At 46.3% G+C, this 17,124-nt stretch overlaps 1 protein-coding gene across 1 annotated transcript; it reads left to right on the top strand.

Annotated features, from left to right (window-relative positions):
• The first annotated feature begins 477 nt into the window (after positions 1–477).
• On the top strand, positions 478–11,958 carry CHRNB3 (cholinergic receptor, nicotinic, beta 3 (neuronal)). Its single transcript, XM_010023796.1, has 6 exons — positions 478–529; positions 3,732–3,883; positions 4,891–4,935; positions 8,912–9,021; positions 9,247–10,129; positions 11,430–11,958. The coding sequence occupies exons 1-6, from the start codon at positions 487–489 to the stop codon at positions 11,562–11,564; spliced, it is 1,368 nt and encodes a 455-aa protein (XP_010022098.1). The 5' UTR covers positions 478–486; the 3' UTR covers positions 11,565–11,958.
• Positions 11,959–17,124: the final 5,166 nt, after the last annotated feature.

The raw sequence follows: 17,124 nt of genomic DNA, 5'->3' as shown, positions 1-17,124 counted from the left end.
AAAAATGAGTAAGTTAAGCTAGGTCTGTAGAGAGGCTATCAGACCAACTGATATAGCAAACTGACAACCTTTCAAGCACATGATCTATCTTTGGGTCTGATCTGCAGCCTCTTTTTTTTTTCTCCAGCTATAACTGGCAGCATAATAAAAGACATTTCCTCTCCTTAAAAAACCTTGCCTCACTTCTACTCCTAGTCCGCAGTGCCTGTAGTCACCCAAATACCGCCACAAACAAATCAGAGTTTAGGACCCAGAGCCTTGTTTTAGTCTTACGGGACGTGACAGCTGACTGAAAATCAATGAAGTGTGATTTACAGAGCATCATAATGAGACAAGATAAGGCTCTGAAAAGTGCTGTCTTGCCTTTGGAGACTCAATTGTCCGCCTTGATTTCTATCCAGATTATTCTAGTCCCCTTCTAAGATGAGCCCGATTTGCTTATGAAAAGAAAAGACAAGATTTAAAGGAAAAGCCACGGTGGTGCCCATGCTTTGCCTGTCGCTCTTTGTGCTGTGTCTGACCCGCTCAGGTAAGTGCGATTTCTTCTTCTTCCTAGCTGAGCTGCAGATGTTCAAGGGTTTTGTTTTACTGCTGGCCAGTTAGCTGCTGCTTGCTGGGACAAGGTAGGTGCTCACTTCCCTTGGACATCTTCTGAACACTGACTAGCAAAAGAAGGCTCTATCAGCTGCTGCCTTTTTATTGCAGCCACAGCCAGTCTGACAAGAAGGTTTTAATAAATGGGTTGGGGGGTGGCCACTGGATAGAAGTTAACAAATGAATCCTAAGCACAAGTCTCTCTGCTAAAGGGGATCCTCCATCACCAGGAGGAAAACTGAAATGCCCCATGTGAGCTGATGAAAGGCTAAGTGTCCTGTCTGTGCTTCTGAGGGTGTTTTGCATGTTTGTTTAGCAGAATCCCTGCCCCAGCCATCCTGCTCCTGTGCCTACGGGGAACTGCTCCTGGCACGGACCAGAGAGGGAAATGGGAACCTGGGGGAGAGGGGAGATGGCAAACAGTGCTCAGTTACATGCACACACGGTAACCTGCCAGGGAGATCCAAGCTTTTGCCTTCTTTGTCCCTCATACGGTAAACTCAGGGATGAGTGCTCTTCTGATTTGTCTAAGGCAGTGCTCCTTTTGTCATTGTTTTGTCTGTGCCTTTATCTAATTTAATCATCAGACAGGCTTGACCAAAGGGAGCTGTTAGGCTATTTTTATCTCTTAATATGTCTTCCTTCTCAATAAAAAATTCTGTTTTCAAACTGTCCTCCTGCGAGCACTGAGGCTGTCTTATAAGGGCATCAGTCTTGTTCCTTCTGGCTTTCTTCTTCATGAGAGTTCTTAACTCTTCACTCTCTCCTGTGGCTTCCCCAGCAGCTGAGAATCAATACATCCAGCCCCAAAACCAACTTTACCACCCCTCTGCTATACCTTCTTGGAGTATTAGGGTCCTTAGACTTCATGTGAAGTATGGGCTGTGAAACAGCACCATTTGCTTGTGAGGGAGTTCATACATGAGGGACAGCATGCCTGTGGCGTGTGTGGTTGCATATGGGTGTGCAGGGAGTTATACTCAAATAAACCCAGAGCAATGTATTCCAGCATTAAGACAAAGCTGGTTTTGTTCCTGCATGTTTTAGGGTTGTGCTTTTTCATAATCAAGGTCTTTCCCATTAAATTTCCTGTGTTTAATAGCCATACACTCTTGTGAATCTCCTAAAGGGAAAGCAAAAGGGGTGGGAGCTAGGATCTCTGCATAAAGTCTTATGTGTCAGGGGAGTAGACCACTGAGGTTGTGAGTAGTGAGGGGGGAGTAATATGCTCTTTCTCTTTCTTTGGTTGTGGATGCAACGTCTGTCTGGCATGTTTGGGCAGGCAATCCAGTTTCCTAGGACAAACCCCAGACTCTGTCTCCCATTTGCTGTGGTGGAGCTGGGGTTAGCCCTGAGGTGAGAATAGTATCCTTGCCCCTGGAGCAAGCATAAGGGGCATTTGTAGTTTTCCGATTGGTAATAGCAGACCTCAAAGACTTGTGACAAAGCAGCAAGATACAGAGTGGATGCAGAGGCTGCTGCAAACTGTTCTGACGGCTGCATGAGCCCATCTCTGGCTGTGGTGCAGAGCAGGGGGAAAAGAGCGTGGATGCTCCCTCTGACCAGCCGGCACCCACCTCCCCTGGACTTGGTAACCCCACCGCAACTGCATGTCCAACCACACAGCACAAATACATCCTGCCCTAGAACATCTGACGTAAAGTGTTACCCTATGAGTGGCAATCATTAGGCTTTAGAGTTCACAGCTTCTCAAAGAGGAATGGGCATTTGCTGGAAGTGGGGGATGACAGTGCTGCTTGGACCTTCTACTATCCTGAGAGAATCCAGATTGCATTAGGGAATTATTCTGTCCCATGGGAAGCTCTGGTGTGGCAGCAGGTTTATTCTCTCTGGAGGGACTGCTGGGCTCAGATGCCCTTTCATCTCCACCACAGCACAGGGTATGCTGCTCACGCTGGGGCTGGCAGGGCACGGGTGGTGAGGGGACAAGGTGGGCCACGGGCAGTGCTTGGAGAGGTTGGCTTTGACTGCTGGCACTGCAACACCAGCTGTGATCCCCACAGCACAGGGCTGACCAGCACCAGTTCCTTTTCTCTCCATGATGCTTTTGAAGGGAGGTGAAATCCTTCTCATCCTTCCTGCTGTGTGTGTGCAGAAGGGAAGTGGTGGAGATCATGTCAGTACCACAGCATCATGGAGAGTGGGGCTGGCATATAGGAAAGGAGGGAGAGGTTGAATGCCCTTCCCCTTGCATGGCAGCTGAGGTGGCAGGGACCGGGGGAGTCCCAAGTCTTGCAAATGCAGACCATGATGGCTCCGTGCTTGGTTGAGGGCAGACCTGGCCCTGACTGCATCATCCAGCTCCTCTGCTGCCAGATGAGTTCCTTTTGCTCTTTGCTCCACTGTTGCTGTTGCCCGCCCAACCCTCCTCTGACTGGAGAAGTCAGCTTTCTCAGTGGTATGCTGCTATCCTCTGGTTAAGCCCAGAAGGAAGATTAATTTCCAGGTGCTGCATGAGGCTCCCTGAGGTCTGGCTTACAGGCCCTGTAGCTTCCAGCAAGGAAATCTCACCACCCTGACCGTTGTTCAGAGCAGCCTCCACCTCAGAGACGCCACAGAAACTGATGAAGTGCAAGTGAAATCCTTGGGCCCCAAAATGCCCACAGTGTATGGCTACTGTTCCCAGCTGCAAGCCAGCCAGCCAGGGTTTGCCCCACAGTGACCAGATTTACACTGTGGTACCCCACAGGCATTTGAAAACCAGAACTCTTGCTCAGGGTGGCGTTTATGAGGCTGGATGCTTGCTACCCAAGAGTGAAAGAGAGCACCTGATGTTCTTTGCCTGTGGGTCTTCTGAAGAAAAATAACCAAGACAGACCGGGCAAGTACATTGAATCAAGAGGAAAGGGCCACATCAACCAGATAATACTAGTACAAAGTCATCACTGCTCCGATGATTTTATTTTTGAGTTGGGCTTGGGCTGCCTTCCTTCCCCTCCTCTCACCACAGCTCAGCTGAGAGTCCGTGCGTCTGAATTCCTACCGACTACACTGTAAAAGACAAGAGCCGCCCAGAGGCAAATTTGTCTCACATCATTGCTCTGCCCCACTTCAGCTTGTGCTGTTCTCCACGTCTGCTTTCCAGCATGCCCCCACTCCCTGTCGCTCTCTTCTAGATGTGGCTGCCTTCAGTTCAGTTGCTGAGAATGAGGACGCGCTCTTCAAGCACTTATTTCAAGGCTATCAGAAATGGGTCCGCCCCGTGGAAAACGCCAATGACACCATCAAAGTCCTTTTTGGATTAAAGATATCACAGCTTGTGGATGTGGTAAGCATTGTGTTGGGCTTGGAAACATACCTGCTTTTACAGGCAGCCATGCATCCACCTGAGAGAGCTGGGAGGAAGCTGTTGGCTTTTGCCTCCTGAGGGGAGTGCACAGTGCTGGTCAGGAAGTGAAATGCTGAGCGTGATGTAGTGCTGGTGATATGACTCCTGACCCATGCAGAGCACAGGCCTCATTTGTTTTGCAGCAAACGTGAAGGTCCTTTTCTACCTGCTGGTCTCAGGGAAAAAGGCCTCAATTCATCAGGCATTAACCAGAGAGTCCATGCCAGACAGTCCCTGGTGCCTACATTCGCAACTTAGTGACAAGGCAGCTACAAAACAGGGGTAAGGAAGAGTAGAACTGGTTGGACATTGTTCCCTCCAAGTAATCTTGTATCTAGACCAAAGGCAACTCATATCTTGACCGAGCTGGCCATGCAGATAAGACACTAGAGACTAAACAATCCTGTGGTTTTGCCCATGTGGAAAGTTTCCCTTTCCTTTCCCCTCTATCACAGTAGAATGTGCACAAGGGACAGAGGTACCCACACAACAGTGTTCTCCTCACCCCTCCCTGTCCCCTGGCAGTGTCTCTTTGTGCCATGGAAAGCAGACTCTGATTTTGTGCTTTATTTGTATATTCAGGAATGTTTCAGCATGTATCTTCCCAAGCTCAATTCAGGCTGAGCAGTGTGGGGAGACGAGCCATCATGTGAGCCCACAACCATGCGTGTCCTGACCCCACTGAGCCCTGCTGCCTCCCTGTTCTTCAGCATCTGATTCCCTGGGGCTGCTCTGAAATGCAGACCTCGGGTTTCCACCCTCAGGAACTCCCAGCAAAAGCAGGGACAGCACCTACAAAGTCAGTTCACTTCCCCGCAAGAGTTACTGAAGAGCCCAGGTCCATGGGGAAACAGGACCACAGGGATCTCGTTTGCTCAGCACAGCATGAGGTCTGTTTCTGGTCGCTGTTCTGATGTTGCAATCCTTTCTACTTTGTGTCACCCTAGGATGAGAAGAATCAGCTGATGACAACCAAGGTGTGGCTGAAGCAGGTAAATCAGACCAAATCAAACCTTCTCTTTCACTGTGGGGCTGCTGAGCTGAGTGGCCACCCCAGCCTGCTGCCCACTGTGACATCCATCCCCTGTCATGACGCTGAGTGGCCAGACAAAAGGAGCACCATGTTACCTTGCCTGCAGTTTTCGCTGTATTCCTCTCACTTCACAAAAGGCATGAAGGGGCCAGAAGGCAGGCAGGTGTGCCTTGAAGAAGTACAGTACCCTCTTCTCCCGGCCTGCAGCCTAGCTCTGTGCTCAAGGCAACTGTATTTCAGAGAAGCAACATGTCCTAATAGTGCAGTGGCTGTCCCTGGGATGCTACCTGTGTCCTGAGGGACTATCCTGTCTCAGACACAGAGGTCACACAACTACTGTCTCTCTTGCTCAAGACGACTGACGCCTCAGATAGGTTTCTTCTTGAGCATGATAAAGGGAAAGCAAAGGCCAGCATGCTAGCAACCCCTAATTAAAATCTATGGCAAATTAATCAGATCTCTCTAATGTAATTGCTTCTGGAAGTGATAGTAATTTTTACAAGTGGGGGAAAGGTGCAAGAAAGGTTGTGAATTGGGTCTCCTTTCTTCTTCACTCCTGAGAAACACTGCATTAGGTTTAGATTACATTGCACCAGTTTATTGACCTTGTGATAATTATTTTAAGTATCTCAAGCATGTGAGTATCTATAAACATGTCAGCTGATCCTAGGCAGAGGACATAAAACCCAAGCTGTACTTGAAATGATGCCATGGGAAATGGTTCCCAGGGGTTGCTGGGCTGGTGGAGGAGAAATACGGCTCAGTTTTGCTGTCAGTTTGTTTGACAGAATATTCCTGTGTCTGACCTCCTTCTTAGGGAAGTCTTGGCTGCTTGCTCCATCCAGGACAGCAGTCTCCTATGCCCTAGGCAGCCTTCATCCCTCTGGCTGGCTGACATCTTCACCCAGGTTACAGTGACTGCAGAAAAGAGAGACCTGAAGTACTGACTTACATTAGCAGGCTGCCTAAGGGCATTAGGCCTGAGATGTTAATGCAGGCAGACACCTACTGATCCTCTCACAGTTGCTGCATGAACACATTTGGGGATGTTTCAGGTTAGCTCATCCATGCTGAGCATCCTGTCTGTACTGCAGCATAGACCTGCCCAGAGTCACAGCCTGAAGCCTGTGTCACCACTCTTGCTGTGGAAGCCAGGTTCTGCTGCAGGTTACTCCAAAGATGCTGCAGGAGACACACAACCATCCACTCATGCCCCTCTGGTGTGGGGGAGAATAAGGGGTAGCCACTTTATCTGGTCCTTCTGCCTCATGCTGTGGATAAAAGATGTGGCCTGACCCAGTTCTCCTGCTCTGGGAGTCATGCATTCCTGTAGGCTTAGTGTGAACTGGTCCCATGTTTAGTCAGTGCTTGGGGGATTGTTAGTGCATAAGCACAACAGAGAGGAAAAGGTCTATAAAACTAAGCAGAATTAAAACTTTTTCTTTTGGATAGGGAAAATGAAAAACACTAAACCAAACAGAACTCTCCGATGACACAGACCCTGTCCTTTTGCAGGAGCTGGGGAGGTTAGGAAATTCTGGTTCTCACCCTGTGTGTGAGGTTGAGGGGTAATTACAGTCATAATTTCTCTGCAAAAGTCTGGCTTTTCTTAGGCGGGCAAAACTCAAATTCAGGGCTTTCCTTCTTTTTCCTTTTCCTTTTCCTTTTCCTTTTCCTTTTCCTTTTCCTTTCCTTTTCCTTTTCCTTTCCTTTTCCCTTTCCTTTCTCTTTTTTTTTCTTTTTTTTTTTTTTTTTTAAACTCAAATATCCATATGCTCAAGGTGGTGAGACTTCATGATGTGCATGCAAGCAGAAACACAAGGTGCAAAGGAGCTTTTAGTGGTTGCTGAGAAAGTACCTGGGTTTGGCCAAGCTATGGAGTCTATTAGCAAGGGTTGATAATCTGGGTCCAGTGTTTCTTGGTCCACTTGCTGTGGTTTAAGCACTTGAGTGACAGCCCAGAGATGAGAATTTGGCAGAACTGGAGAAAATGAACAGCAGTGAGAGGGTCTGGAGCAGCTTGGAAAAAAGGGAGAAGAAAGGAAATGGCCCTTTGCATCGGTTGCTACAGTTCATGTCAGCATAGCCCATGGGGAGATTCCCATTTTAAACTGCTCGTCTTCAAAGTCTGCACGTAATCTATTTTCTGCTCTAGTAAGAACACACACAACCATTTGCCCTGCAGACATGAAAGAGCACTTTAGCTGGGAGAAAAATCATTGCAGGGCAGGGGGAGGGAGTAATCTTTAGATGCAGCAAATAACCCAAGCCAAGGGGCTGCTTCGATTCAATTCCAGAGGGATGATTGTATTTCCTGGTGGCTCACAGGAGTACTTGCTTCGGTTGCGTTAGCATAGGCTATGAGCTGACTGTGTTGGTTGCTGCTGTCAGCACTGGCCATCCCCTTGCATCCAAGACACGTGTGAGTCTGTACCCACCCAAGAGCCCAGGCTGCTGGAAAAATTTAGTTCATGCTAAAAGTGGTGTGCTCTGTCCCTGCTGATGAAGCTAAGGGCAGCAATGACCCCTCATCTCTTTCCATACCTGAACAGCTCTCATCTCTCCTTCAGCAGCAGGAGGAGCCAGGGATATAGGGCTATGCCTGATAGCTGATGCCAGCCATTTAAGCAGTTCAGAGAGTGGTCCATATCTCTTCTGGTGCAGGCTGTGGGTCCATTAATCCTTCCAAGGCACCACCCTGGGCAACTGCAACCTTTGTGTGTGCCTTGAGCCAAGTATTAGGAAGGGTCTATCAGCCACCTGCCTGTGACCTTGAGCCCCATCCTTCCCCTGCACCTGGAGGAGGAAGATGCTTGTTCTCATTCTGTTCAGGTCTCTACTGAGGCTCTGGGTTGCTGTCACATTGTAAAGGACTGCAGTAACAACTGTCTGTAGGTATCGCTGTGAAAAGCATGTGGAATCAAAGATGTAAGAGGGGATCAATATGGTGGGAGAAGAAGCAGAGAATACCACTTTTTGGTTCATCCTTAAGTCAGGAAGGAAACTGCTGGAGAAGACCGAGGGTCCCACATCCCTAGGGAGCTGTTAGTGCTGGAGCTTAATGGAAGTGGTTCATCTTCTGCTTCTCTGTATTGACCACAGTCTACAGCTCTTGCTTCCTCTTGCTGCTATTCCTGTGGGCAAATGAAAACCCCCATCAATAATGAACTAGGATCAGAGATCTGCTTTTCCACTGCATGTCTGTGGATATCTCCAGGTTGCTAGAGCCACTTTGCTAGTATCTCCCCATCTGAAGAAGAAAAAGAAGAAAAAAATTATTCTGGAGTTCAACATGATGAAAACGGACAGAACTCCTCCTGCATTGCTTTTTTTAGTGTTACCTCTTCAGGATTGTTAACCAAATGCTTTACAACAGCATAGTATTACTCACACTGCAACAGTGTGCAGGTCTTTTTGATGAAAGAACAATTAATTGGTTTGACGGGACAACATAGAGATATTAGGTGTTATAATCCATTCACTGAATAAAGCCAGGTCTCCGCTGGAAAGTAGTTAAAGGCTACCTCTCTGTCACCTGGGTAGTGCTAGCCATGTCAGGTGGCTCTTTCATGGGGTCGGTACCAGACAAAACCACTGTGGGTTGTTTCTCAAAGGGAAGGAGAGGTGTCATACCCAGGGGAAGTGTCTTCTTCCTCCTGGGCTGCCCTCAGGTGGGCTGGGCAAGATGATGAGTGAAGTGAGAGTCAAGTGCTCTCCAGGAACACCTGCCTTGAGGTTGTCTGCAATGGGATGGGGTGCTGGGGTCCACCTGTGGCTGGAGGCACAGTGCTTGTGGGGATTAACATCTCCCAGCTATGCTGTGCCCATTGTGCTGTGCAACACAGTTCTTCTGTGGCAGGGAGTGGGAGGAGAAATAAGGCTGTTGTGTATGAGTGAATGAGTGTCATGTATGGGACTCTGCTGGCCTGTTACAGGAATGGGTCGACCACAAGCTCTCCTGGAATCCAGAGGAATATGGAGGGATCACCACCATTCGCGTCCCCTCTGAGTCCCTTTGGCTTCCCGACATCGTTTTGTTTGAAAAGTGAGTAGCATGCTCCTTTCTCTGGGCTTAGGCCAGAGCTTGGGCAAGGCATGTCAGCCACTGTGAAGCTTGTGAGGGCTGTCAGAAGGCTGTTTCCTCAGGCAGTATGAATGTTGGCTTCCCTTGTGCTGCAGGTGATGGGTTGAAAGCAAGAGCTGTGAGAAGGTAAGTCTGGGAAAAATGCAGTCTTAAACTTGGTGCTGTTTCTTCCTGTCCAACTCCTAGTGCTGATGGACATTTTGAAGGATCCCTGATGACCAAAGCCATAGTGAAGTACAATGGATTGGTGATCTGGACGCCACCAGCCAGTTACAAGAGCTCCTGCACAATGGATGTGACCTTCTTCCCTTTTGATAGGCAGAACTGCTCCATGAAGTTTGGGTCGTGGACATATGATGGCAGTATGGTGGACTTGATTTTAGTGGATGAAAATGTAGACAGGAAAGACTTCTTTGATAATGGGGAGTGGGAGATTTTAAATGCCAAAGGTATGAAAGGCAACAGGAAGGATGGGCTGTACTCTTATCCATTTGTCACTTACTCCTTTGTGCTGAGACGCCTTCCGCTGTTTTACACTCTTTTCTTAATAATCCCTTGCCTGGGATTGTCTTTTCTAACTGTCCTGGTGTTTTACCTGCCTTCAGATGAAGGAGAAAAACTTTCATTGTCTACATCAGTTCTGGTCTCCCTCACCGTTTTCCTTTTAGTGATTGAGGAAATAATCCCTTCTTCTTCCAAAGTCATCCCTCTGATCGGTGAGTACCTGCTGTTCATCATGATTTTTGTGACCCTCTCTATCATCGTGACTGTGTTTGTTATCAATGTCCACCACCGGTCCTCAGCAACTTACCATCCCATGGCTCCCTGGGTTAAAAGACTCTTCCTCCAGAAGCTGCCCCGGCTGCTTTGCATGAAGGACCATGTAGATCATTACTCCTTCTCAGAGACTGAAGAAAAGGAAACCACTTTGAAATCAAAGCTCCTGGGGAAGCAAAAACACAAGCAAGCCAAAGATGGAGAGAAAATTGTCATTGCCTTTCTGGAAAAGGCAGCTGACTCCATCCGATACATTTCCAGACATGTTAAAAAGGAACATTTCATCAGACAGGTAGGTGAAGAGAGGGAAAGGAGGGATCACAGTTTCCTTGACAGCAGTGGCTTCCAAGCTCCTGCCTTTTCTGCATGCTTTTCCCTTTGCCTCTTCATCCTGCTCTCATCTGAGACATGTCCTGGAATCTTCTCCTGCTTGATAAGTCATATGTTTTCCAGGAAAACGCACTGCTTGAAGGAGAACTTGTGCTCTTCACAGGCACAAGAGGCCAGAGCAGCCTCTCCTCAATGAATTCTTGTTTTGGGATAATTTGAGTAACATTTTCCTGCTCGAGCTGGGGATAAACATGAGTCTCGGAATCATCACATGCTCTGAAAGCGTACCTTTCACAACACTTACAGGCAGGATCTACAGCAGTTGCTAGGTCTCAGTCCGTGCCTCCCAGTGACTATACAGAGCATAGCTGCCCTGTTTTGAGTGGGAGTGTTCTAGATTTCCCCCAATATCAGTTCAGATTAGTCCCTAACTACCATCTTTCATCCTCCTCTCAAAAATCCACCTGACTACTAAAATGGCAAATTACTGTGTGCCTAAACAATGCTTCTCATGCGAGGGTAGGACAGTAATGCAATGCACTCAACAGCATATGGAGAGAGAAAAACTTCTGTTAGCACCCTCCTAGTAAAAGCCAGGGCTTTGTTCGAACTGTGCTGAAAGGACTTCAGCAGAAAGATGAACAGTAAATCAAACACGCAGTATGCCAGCATATAGTGTTCATGACTAAAGCTTTCTGCTTGAATCTGAAATAATTTTTAATGAAGAAGTCCCTCTAATTGCTCTTATAAATAGCTGTTTTGTGTGTGCAGGGTTGTGCCAGCACTCATAATGCAAAATCCCCTTCCTGAATGCACACAATCTGAGCCAACAGAGGACTTAGGAAAACACAAGCCAATGGGACCTCTTGTACCAGAGGCACTGTCTGCATTGAAGTACTGTACTAGAGCCAAGTCCTGGCACTTCAAGGGAAATGCAGTTCTGTGAGAAGAAACTGAGTTAATTTTAAAGCCATCTTCAGGCTTGAGTCTGTAAACTTTCACATACACACTTAGCTAAAAGCTTTCGGACAGGCCAAAAGACGTCTGATTACTATGTCTGTAAAACGATGGGATTATTTTGGAGGTTTGAGTGACTCACAGCTATGGGTGCCGAAAAGGCAATCCGTACCAGTTTGAGGGTGCAGCGCACTACCAACTTCTCATTTTAAAAACGGATTTTTGGAGCTGAAATATATATAGCAGTTTCAACAAAGTACTGGGCTCATTACTGTTTCTGTTCGTTCTCCCTCTCTCCTTCCCAGGTTGTCCAAGATTGGAAATACGTAGCTCAAGTCCTGGATCGTATTTTCCTGTGGTTATTTCTGGTAGTGTCAGTGACAGGTTCGGTTCTCATCTTTACCCCTGCGTTACAGATGTGGCTGAACAGCACTTTGTAGGAAATGCTCACACAGCAGCATACAACAAGTACAATGCCAAGGGGTGGTGGGGCCTTCTGAGCTTGGTCTCTACTGTACAGCATGGGAAGCAACAGCAAGAACGAGGGAAGGTGATGGTAACAGCAGGCATCAGCTGGTGTTTTCTATCTTCCTACAACCCTACCAGTTACAGATTTGGCTGAGACCAGAGAAGGGATTAGTGCAGAGTTGAGTCCTAAGGTGAACTGGGGTTGCACAGATGGGTTGTAAGTATTTTACTAGTAGATGAGTTATATTACAATAAAAGCCAAGATTATTAGTTAAAATTTAAAATAGTATTTGTGGCACGATTATACTTATAAGGCAGATCTGCCAGTTAAAATGCTACTTCATAAAAGAAGTTATAGTAGGAACACAAATCAGTAGTCAGTTTATCTACAAAAGCACAACATCTCTACAGCTTGCTTTGTGCATGTGTCAGAACTGGCAATGGCATAGCATATGGATCAGAAAAAGTACAAACACCTTTTAGGTGGGATGTTTGAAACCTTGACTTTGTGGCCTCGCCTTGCTGCAGGATCAGCTCTACAGTGGCAGAACTTATCACTCTGCCCAGATGCTACCAGCCTTTCTGGCATGCACACTTCATCTCTCCTCTTGGCCATCAAGAAGCTACGATGTGTTTCCCTCTTTTCAGATCTGCAATTTTGCCTGCTGGTCTATAATATACCAAAAGGCTGAACAAGTAAGGATTTTCCCCATGATCTGCATTTTTAGGAACTATGATTCCTGTACCTGCTTGTTCACAGGACAAGTGGAAGATACCTGAGGCATGTTGCATGGAGAAAGGTGGCTACACTACTCTACAAGGCAATAGTGAACTTCCTGAACAGTTCAGTTGCAGACAGGAAACTGCAGACAATGTTTCCATCAAATGAAACTTGTGGTTGGTGCAGAAGCTGAGTTTCTCCTGAGAGCTGTGGGGTGGGCCAGCTACCGGGAAGATACATCTTTGGGGTTTGGCGTGTTTATGTCTCCAAGCAATCCAGAATTTCCTTTGATTCATATAAATGGGATTCTTCTGCATGATTAGAAACAGTTCTTAAAAGTGTGAGACCTGACAGGAATCACAAAGGTTTCTCTCACCATATCTGCTGGGGTAGTGTTCAGGCCAATGTGGAGTGCTTTAGAAAATCCCATTCAGACCTTGCAAAAGTTTTCAAGGTTAACAAGGGACATGGAGATCCAGTTTTCAACAATCTAAATGTGAATCTGGTGTTAAAGTTTTAGCTAGCCTTGAAACTTTCTCCCTAGGGATGGAGGTTAGAAGGTGTTAGAAGTACATGCTGGTATTCTGATGCCTGGATTATGTGTGCGCACCAGACCCCTGTGAGTTAATACAATCCCATCTTGTTGTGTCACTACAGAAAGTTCTGTTCACTTGTGCAATTGCTATTAATAAAGATGTATTTATTAAATGATTCTTGGGGTGAGTGTGCTCATATGCTGGGCTCTGTTGCCTTTTTGTTGCCAAGAAGTCTAGACTACAGCCAATTTTAAAAGGCTTGTCTCAAATTGATTTGAACAGAGACAGTTGTCAGCGTTCTTGAAAAGTCATTTTAGTTCTGTGTGTCAGTTTGAGGAGGGAGCACTTAAATCTGGTTTTTATATTGCAGGAACCTAGAACAGGCCCATTTAGTTTCTCATATACAGGCAATAGATGCCTTAATATAAGTCACTGGCATAAATCTCTTACACACTGACCTTACCACCAGCTGCTCACCTCTTCTTGCAATAAGACAGTTTGTTCCCCCAGCCAGTACTGTGAAACATCCATAGGCAAACAGACAGGAAGCTCTTCCTTCCAGCATTTATAGACTCTTGGAATTATTAATGATAGGCTGTCCCTCTGAGTATGCCTGCAAGGGGTCTGCCTGCTAGCCATGGCAGATGACAAAATCCTCTGCTGGGCAAGTGCTTTGGGTGTTTAGCCGGCAGACACTCCTGTAGTCACCTTGCAACACTTTTGTTGCCCACCTGCAGGCAACACATGGCTGTGTCTGATGCCAAGATGCTTTTTCTGGCTTCTGCTCATAAAGGTCAGCAGCACTCAGGCACTTGGAGTGGGAGATGTATGAACTCTGCTCACGTATGGCTTTTGGTCTCTGGCCTTCCTAGGACTGCATCTGTGACTGCAACATTGCAGTCTTGCTGCTCATTATTTCCTTGTGCTGACTGTTTCTGAGCTTACCTGAACCTTATTGCACTGGCCTGTAAATGTGGCAAAGAGGTCTTGGGGAAGCATTCAGCATGTCCCACAACCTGGCCTGCCACTAAAAAACACAACCAGGGAGGACACTGGGGCAGATAGTCCTTTGCTCCCTCCCTCTGCTCCATGTGCTCTATCTGCCTGTGGATGACAACACTGCAAATTGCAGGTCTTAAAAACCCTGAGCAACCCTCTGCCTTACTACTGCCTCAACATGTGCTGCCCTGATTTCTGGGCACTGGTTTGCATTGACTGTAGCACTGCTTTGCAGGACCATGTGTATCAGCATTCACAGAGGGACAAACATCACAAACTCCTCTGGGCCTTTTAGTGGGGGGAAAGTGGGAAACTGGTCTTCCTTGGGAAGAGAACGCAATTTGCTGGTCGAGTTGTTGAACTACTTCTGTGATTTTAAAATTAATTCATAGATGCCATCACTCTCAAGGAAAGGAGATTTCTTGCTGCCAGTGCTATACTTGTTACTAGGAGATGTAATAAGGCGTGTTGTTATGTGGCTTTGGAGCCAGTGGTGTGAAAGTAGATTCTGTGTCCTGCAATTAGCACGAGTACATTTTCTGTGGCTGTGAGTGGCATGTGACCCAACTCAGTTTCTGGGTTGGCACCAGCTCTTGTTGAAACTTCTTTTGGTATTTCAGTTAGAAGGTTCCCCAGCGAGAGTTGAGACAAGCAAAAATGTTGCTTTTATGTGGGTTCTATGTCAGCTCAGAAATAGGCCTCTACTACAGGTTTCTCCAAGGTGAGATGCTTATTGTGTCACTCACCCCCACTCTCTCTCTTCAATCAGCCACTTTCACAGAGCTGACAGGAGTATGCAAGGCTCCCAGTCTTGAGTGTGCCAAACACAGCTGAAAATGGCAAAAGAAGGATCAAAAAAATCACCGGCTGGTGTGAAGGAAGAGGAAACAGTACACTCAGAAAGAGACAGAACATGACTTTGTAAATCTTACTTTCTTAGGATACCAGGCTGATGAGCTACACTGTCCAAACCCTCTGAGGTCCAAAGGCAAGCCAGAGTGATGTGTAGTACTGTAAATGACAAAGCCAGGGAACTGGTGCTGGGGCATTGAGGCCTCCTAACTGGAGCCTGTGCAATTGTGAATGCTTTGACAAAAAGCCAAGGATTTTGCTAAAGTCATCTTACTGGCTGTGGAGTAGTAGCTGTCATGCCTAATACACCAATGCAGTACACCTTCAGCCGCAGAACTGTCATTGTTCATATGATCATAGACTGCAACAAGGAATGCTGGCAGCCAGATGTTTTTCCTGTAAACATGAAGCTTTCGGGCTCAGAATGCAGCTCTCCTCTTCAAATTCCTTTTTTTCGCCTCCCCTCCTTTCTGATTAAAGAGCGAATATCATTTAGTAGCATCTCTAAACACATCATAAAACAGGGAGTTTTTTAAAAATACAAATTCTTCAAGAAATTCTATCCCAGGATTAATATTTAATCGACAGGCTGACAAAACAAACCATGCTTGTTCATATATCTGTCTGTCAGTTGCTGCATAATTATGCACCATTAAGGGGGATTACAGAAAATACGGTTTTCTTCTAGAAAATCATGACTTTACATATTTCAACTACTGGATTAAGACAGTTACATTATTTTCATTCCATCTTTATCTCTAACATGTACACTTATTCAGTTTATTCTCATTATTATGGAGCATAGAAAAAGAGTAAAAGGCCAGCCAGGGACTTCAGGAACAGAGTCATACTTTCCAAGGACTGGTGACGTTCAAAGCAGAGACTGATACATGGCAGACACTGAAAACACTGTACAGACACCAGACAGTTAAATTTAGAGCCTTCTATAACAAAGAAGGGCTTTTTACTCTCAAAGCCATTCGCTTTAATTGAAATGGTGCCTTTTAGAGAAGGATCCTTCAGTACAAACTCAACAAGGACCTAAACAGACAGAGGGAACCTAGACAGATCTGAGGGTAAACTGTCCACATAGAATAGAAACACATAAAGTGTGCATCTACAGTATTTCAGGATTAAGTGCAGTGGGATGGGGAACCTGGTTACACAGCAGCAATCTCAGACCCAAAGGAGATGCCCCTACAGTTACAGGTTTGCACACACAGCACTGACCCATGAGAAGCCAGCAAATGGAAAATTGCTGAACAGCTGTTCAGACCAACATGCATAGGATTCTATGATTCTATGCTTTGCATAGGATTCAGGATAGCCAGCCTTCTCCTGCTGGGATGTGTGTAATCCAAGTTGGTCTTGGGTTCCTAAAACTCAAATCAATCCAGTGCTATCAAGCCAATTCTGTTTGTGATGAGTAGTTACTCAGAGACAAACCCTTCCCTGCTGGTTTTATACCTGAGCTTGAGTCGCAAGGGTTGTCAGAACAGAGCCTGTGGACTGGGACCACTGTTAACATGGTGAGAGAAATGCAGCTTGGAAATCCTACTGAAGCTCTCCAAACTCTTGGTACTCGGTATTGTGAAGTAAAGGGGCACGTTGGTTGCATGCAGAGTAGCAGGATTTCAAATGTCACAGAAGCATGTAGATTTCAAATGTGGTTGCCTTACACAGTAACCACATTCTAATACTAAGTCAGTTTGTCTTCAACTATGATTAAGTGCGTAAGACCTGCCTGACTTCAAACATAAGTATAAACACATGCTTTGTTGATCTGGGACCCTCATTTGTGGACATACATTGCGGAAGATGGGGAGCCCTTATTTTAGGTTGTATTGAAAATGTGACAGTGTGAAGGGATTGTTTTTTTTGTACTTTTACTGGCTGCCCTGAAATGAGAATAGGATAAAGAGCACTGGCCCAGTCAGTAGGACTGTAGTAGCTCATCTAAGTGCCATACCAAAAGACTAGTTGTTGTACAAGAAGAGAAATAGAGGGAAAATGTAAATTAACTCGAAATTGAGGACGAGTTATGATCAGGAGAGAAAAATGAAGCTAGGTAGAGTCCTCTTTGGGCAATGCACTCAGAAGTGCCAGAGCTGATCTAGTGGACCCTGTTCTGAAACCAAGGGAAAAGCTCGATAACTTCATTCGGCTCCTCTGACCCTCAGTGTGATTGTTATTGATGATCTCACTGAGGGAAAGACAGGCAAGCACTCTAAAAATCCCAGGCGTTCCACCGTGGAAAGACCCCATGCTCATCTCCCATTTTCAGTCCTCTTCTCATTCTGTCTTGAGTTGTTTGCTTTCCCAGTGGACCCTTCCCTCTCCTTCTTTCTGCTGTGGCTGGATGCTGAGGAGGTGATGAGGAGAGGGGTTATGTAATAGGAGAGATATACAGCAAACAGTTCCAAA

This window comes from Nestor notabilis, unplaced genomic scaffold, assembly GCF_000696875.1.
Source record: "Nestor notabilis isolate BGI_N333 unplaced genomic scaffold, ASM69687v1 scaffold28851, whole genome shotgun sequence".
Taxonomy (NCBI): Eukaryota; Metazoa; Chordata; class Aves; order Psittaciformes; family Psittacidae; genus Nestor; species Nestor notabilis.
The sequence above is the reverse complement of the archived record's forward strand: the minus strand, read 5'-3'. Positions and strand labels throughout refer to the sequence as shown.

Excerpts from the sequence above, each read along its gene's own strand:
- CHRNB3 (XM_010023796.1), top strand. The coding sequence starts at position 487 with ATGCTTTGCCTGTCGCTCTTTGTGCTGTGTCTGACCCGCTCAG. Across the intron at positions 530-3,731 it reads GCTGTGTCTGACCCGCTCAG|ATGTGGCTGCCTTCAGTTCA; the intron begins GTAAGTGCGATT and ends GCTCTCTTCTAG. Across the intron at positions 9,022-9,246 it reads GACATCGTTTTGTTTGAAAA|TGCTGATGGACATTTTGAAG; the intron begins GTGAGTAGCATG and ends TCCAACTCCTAG.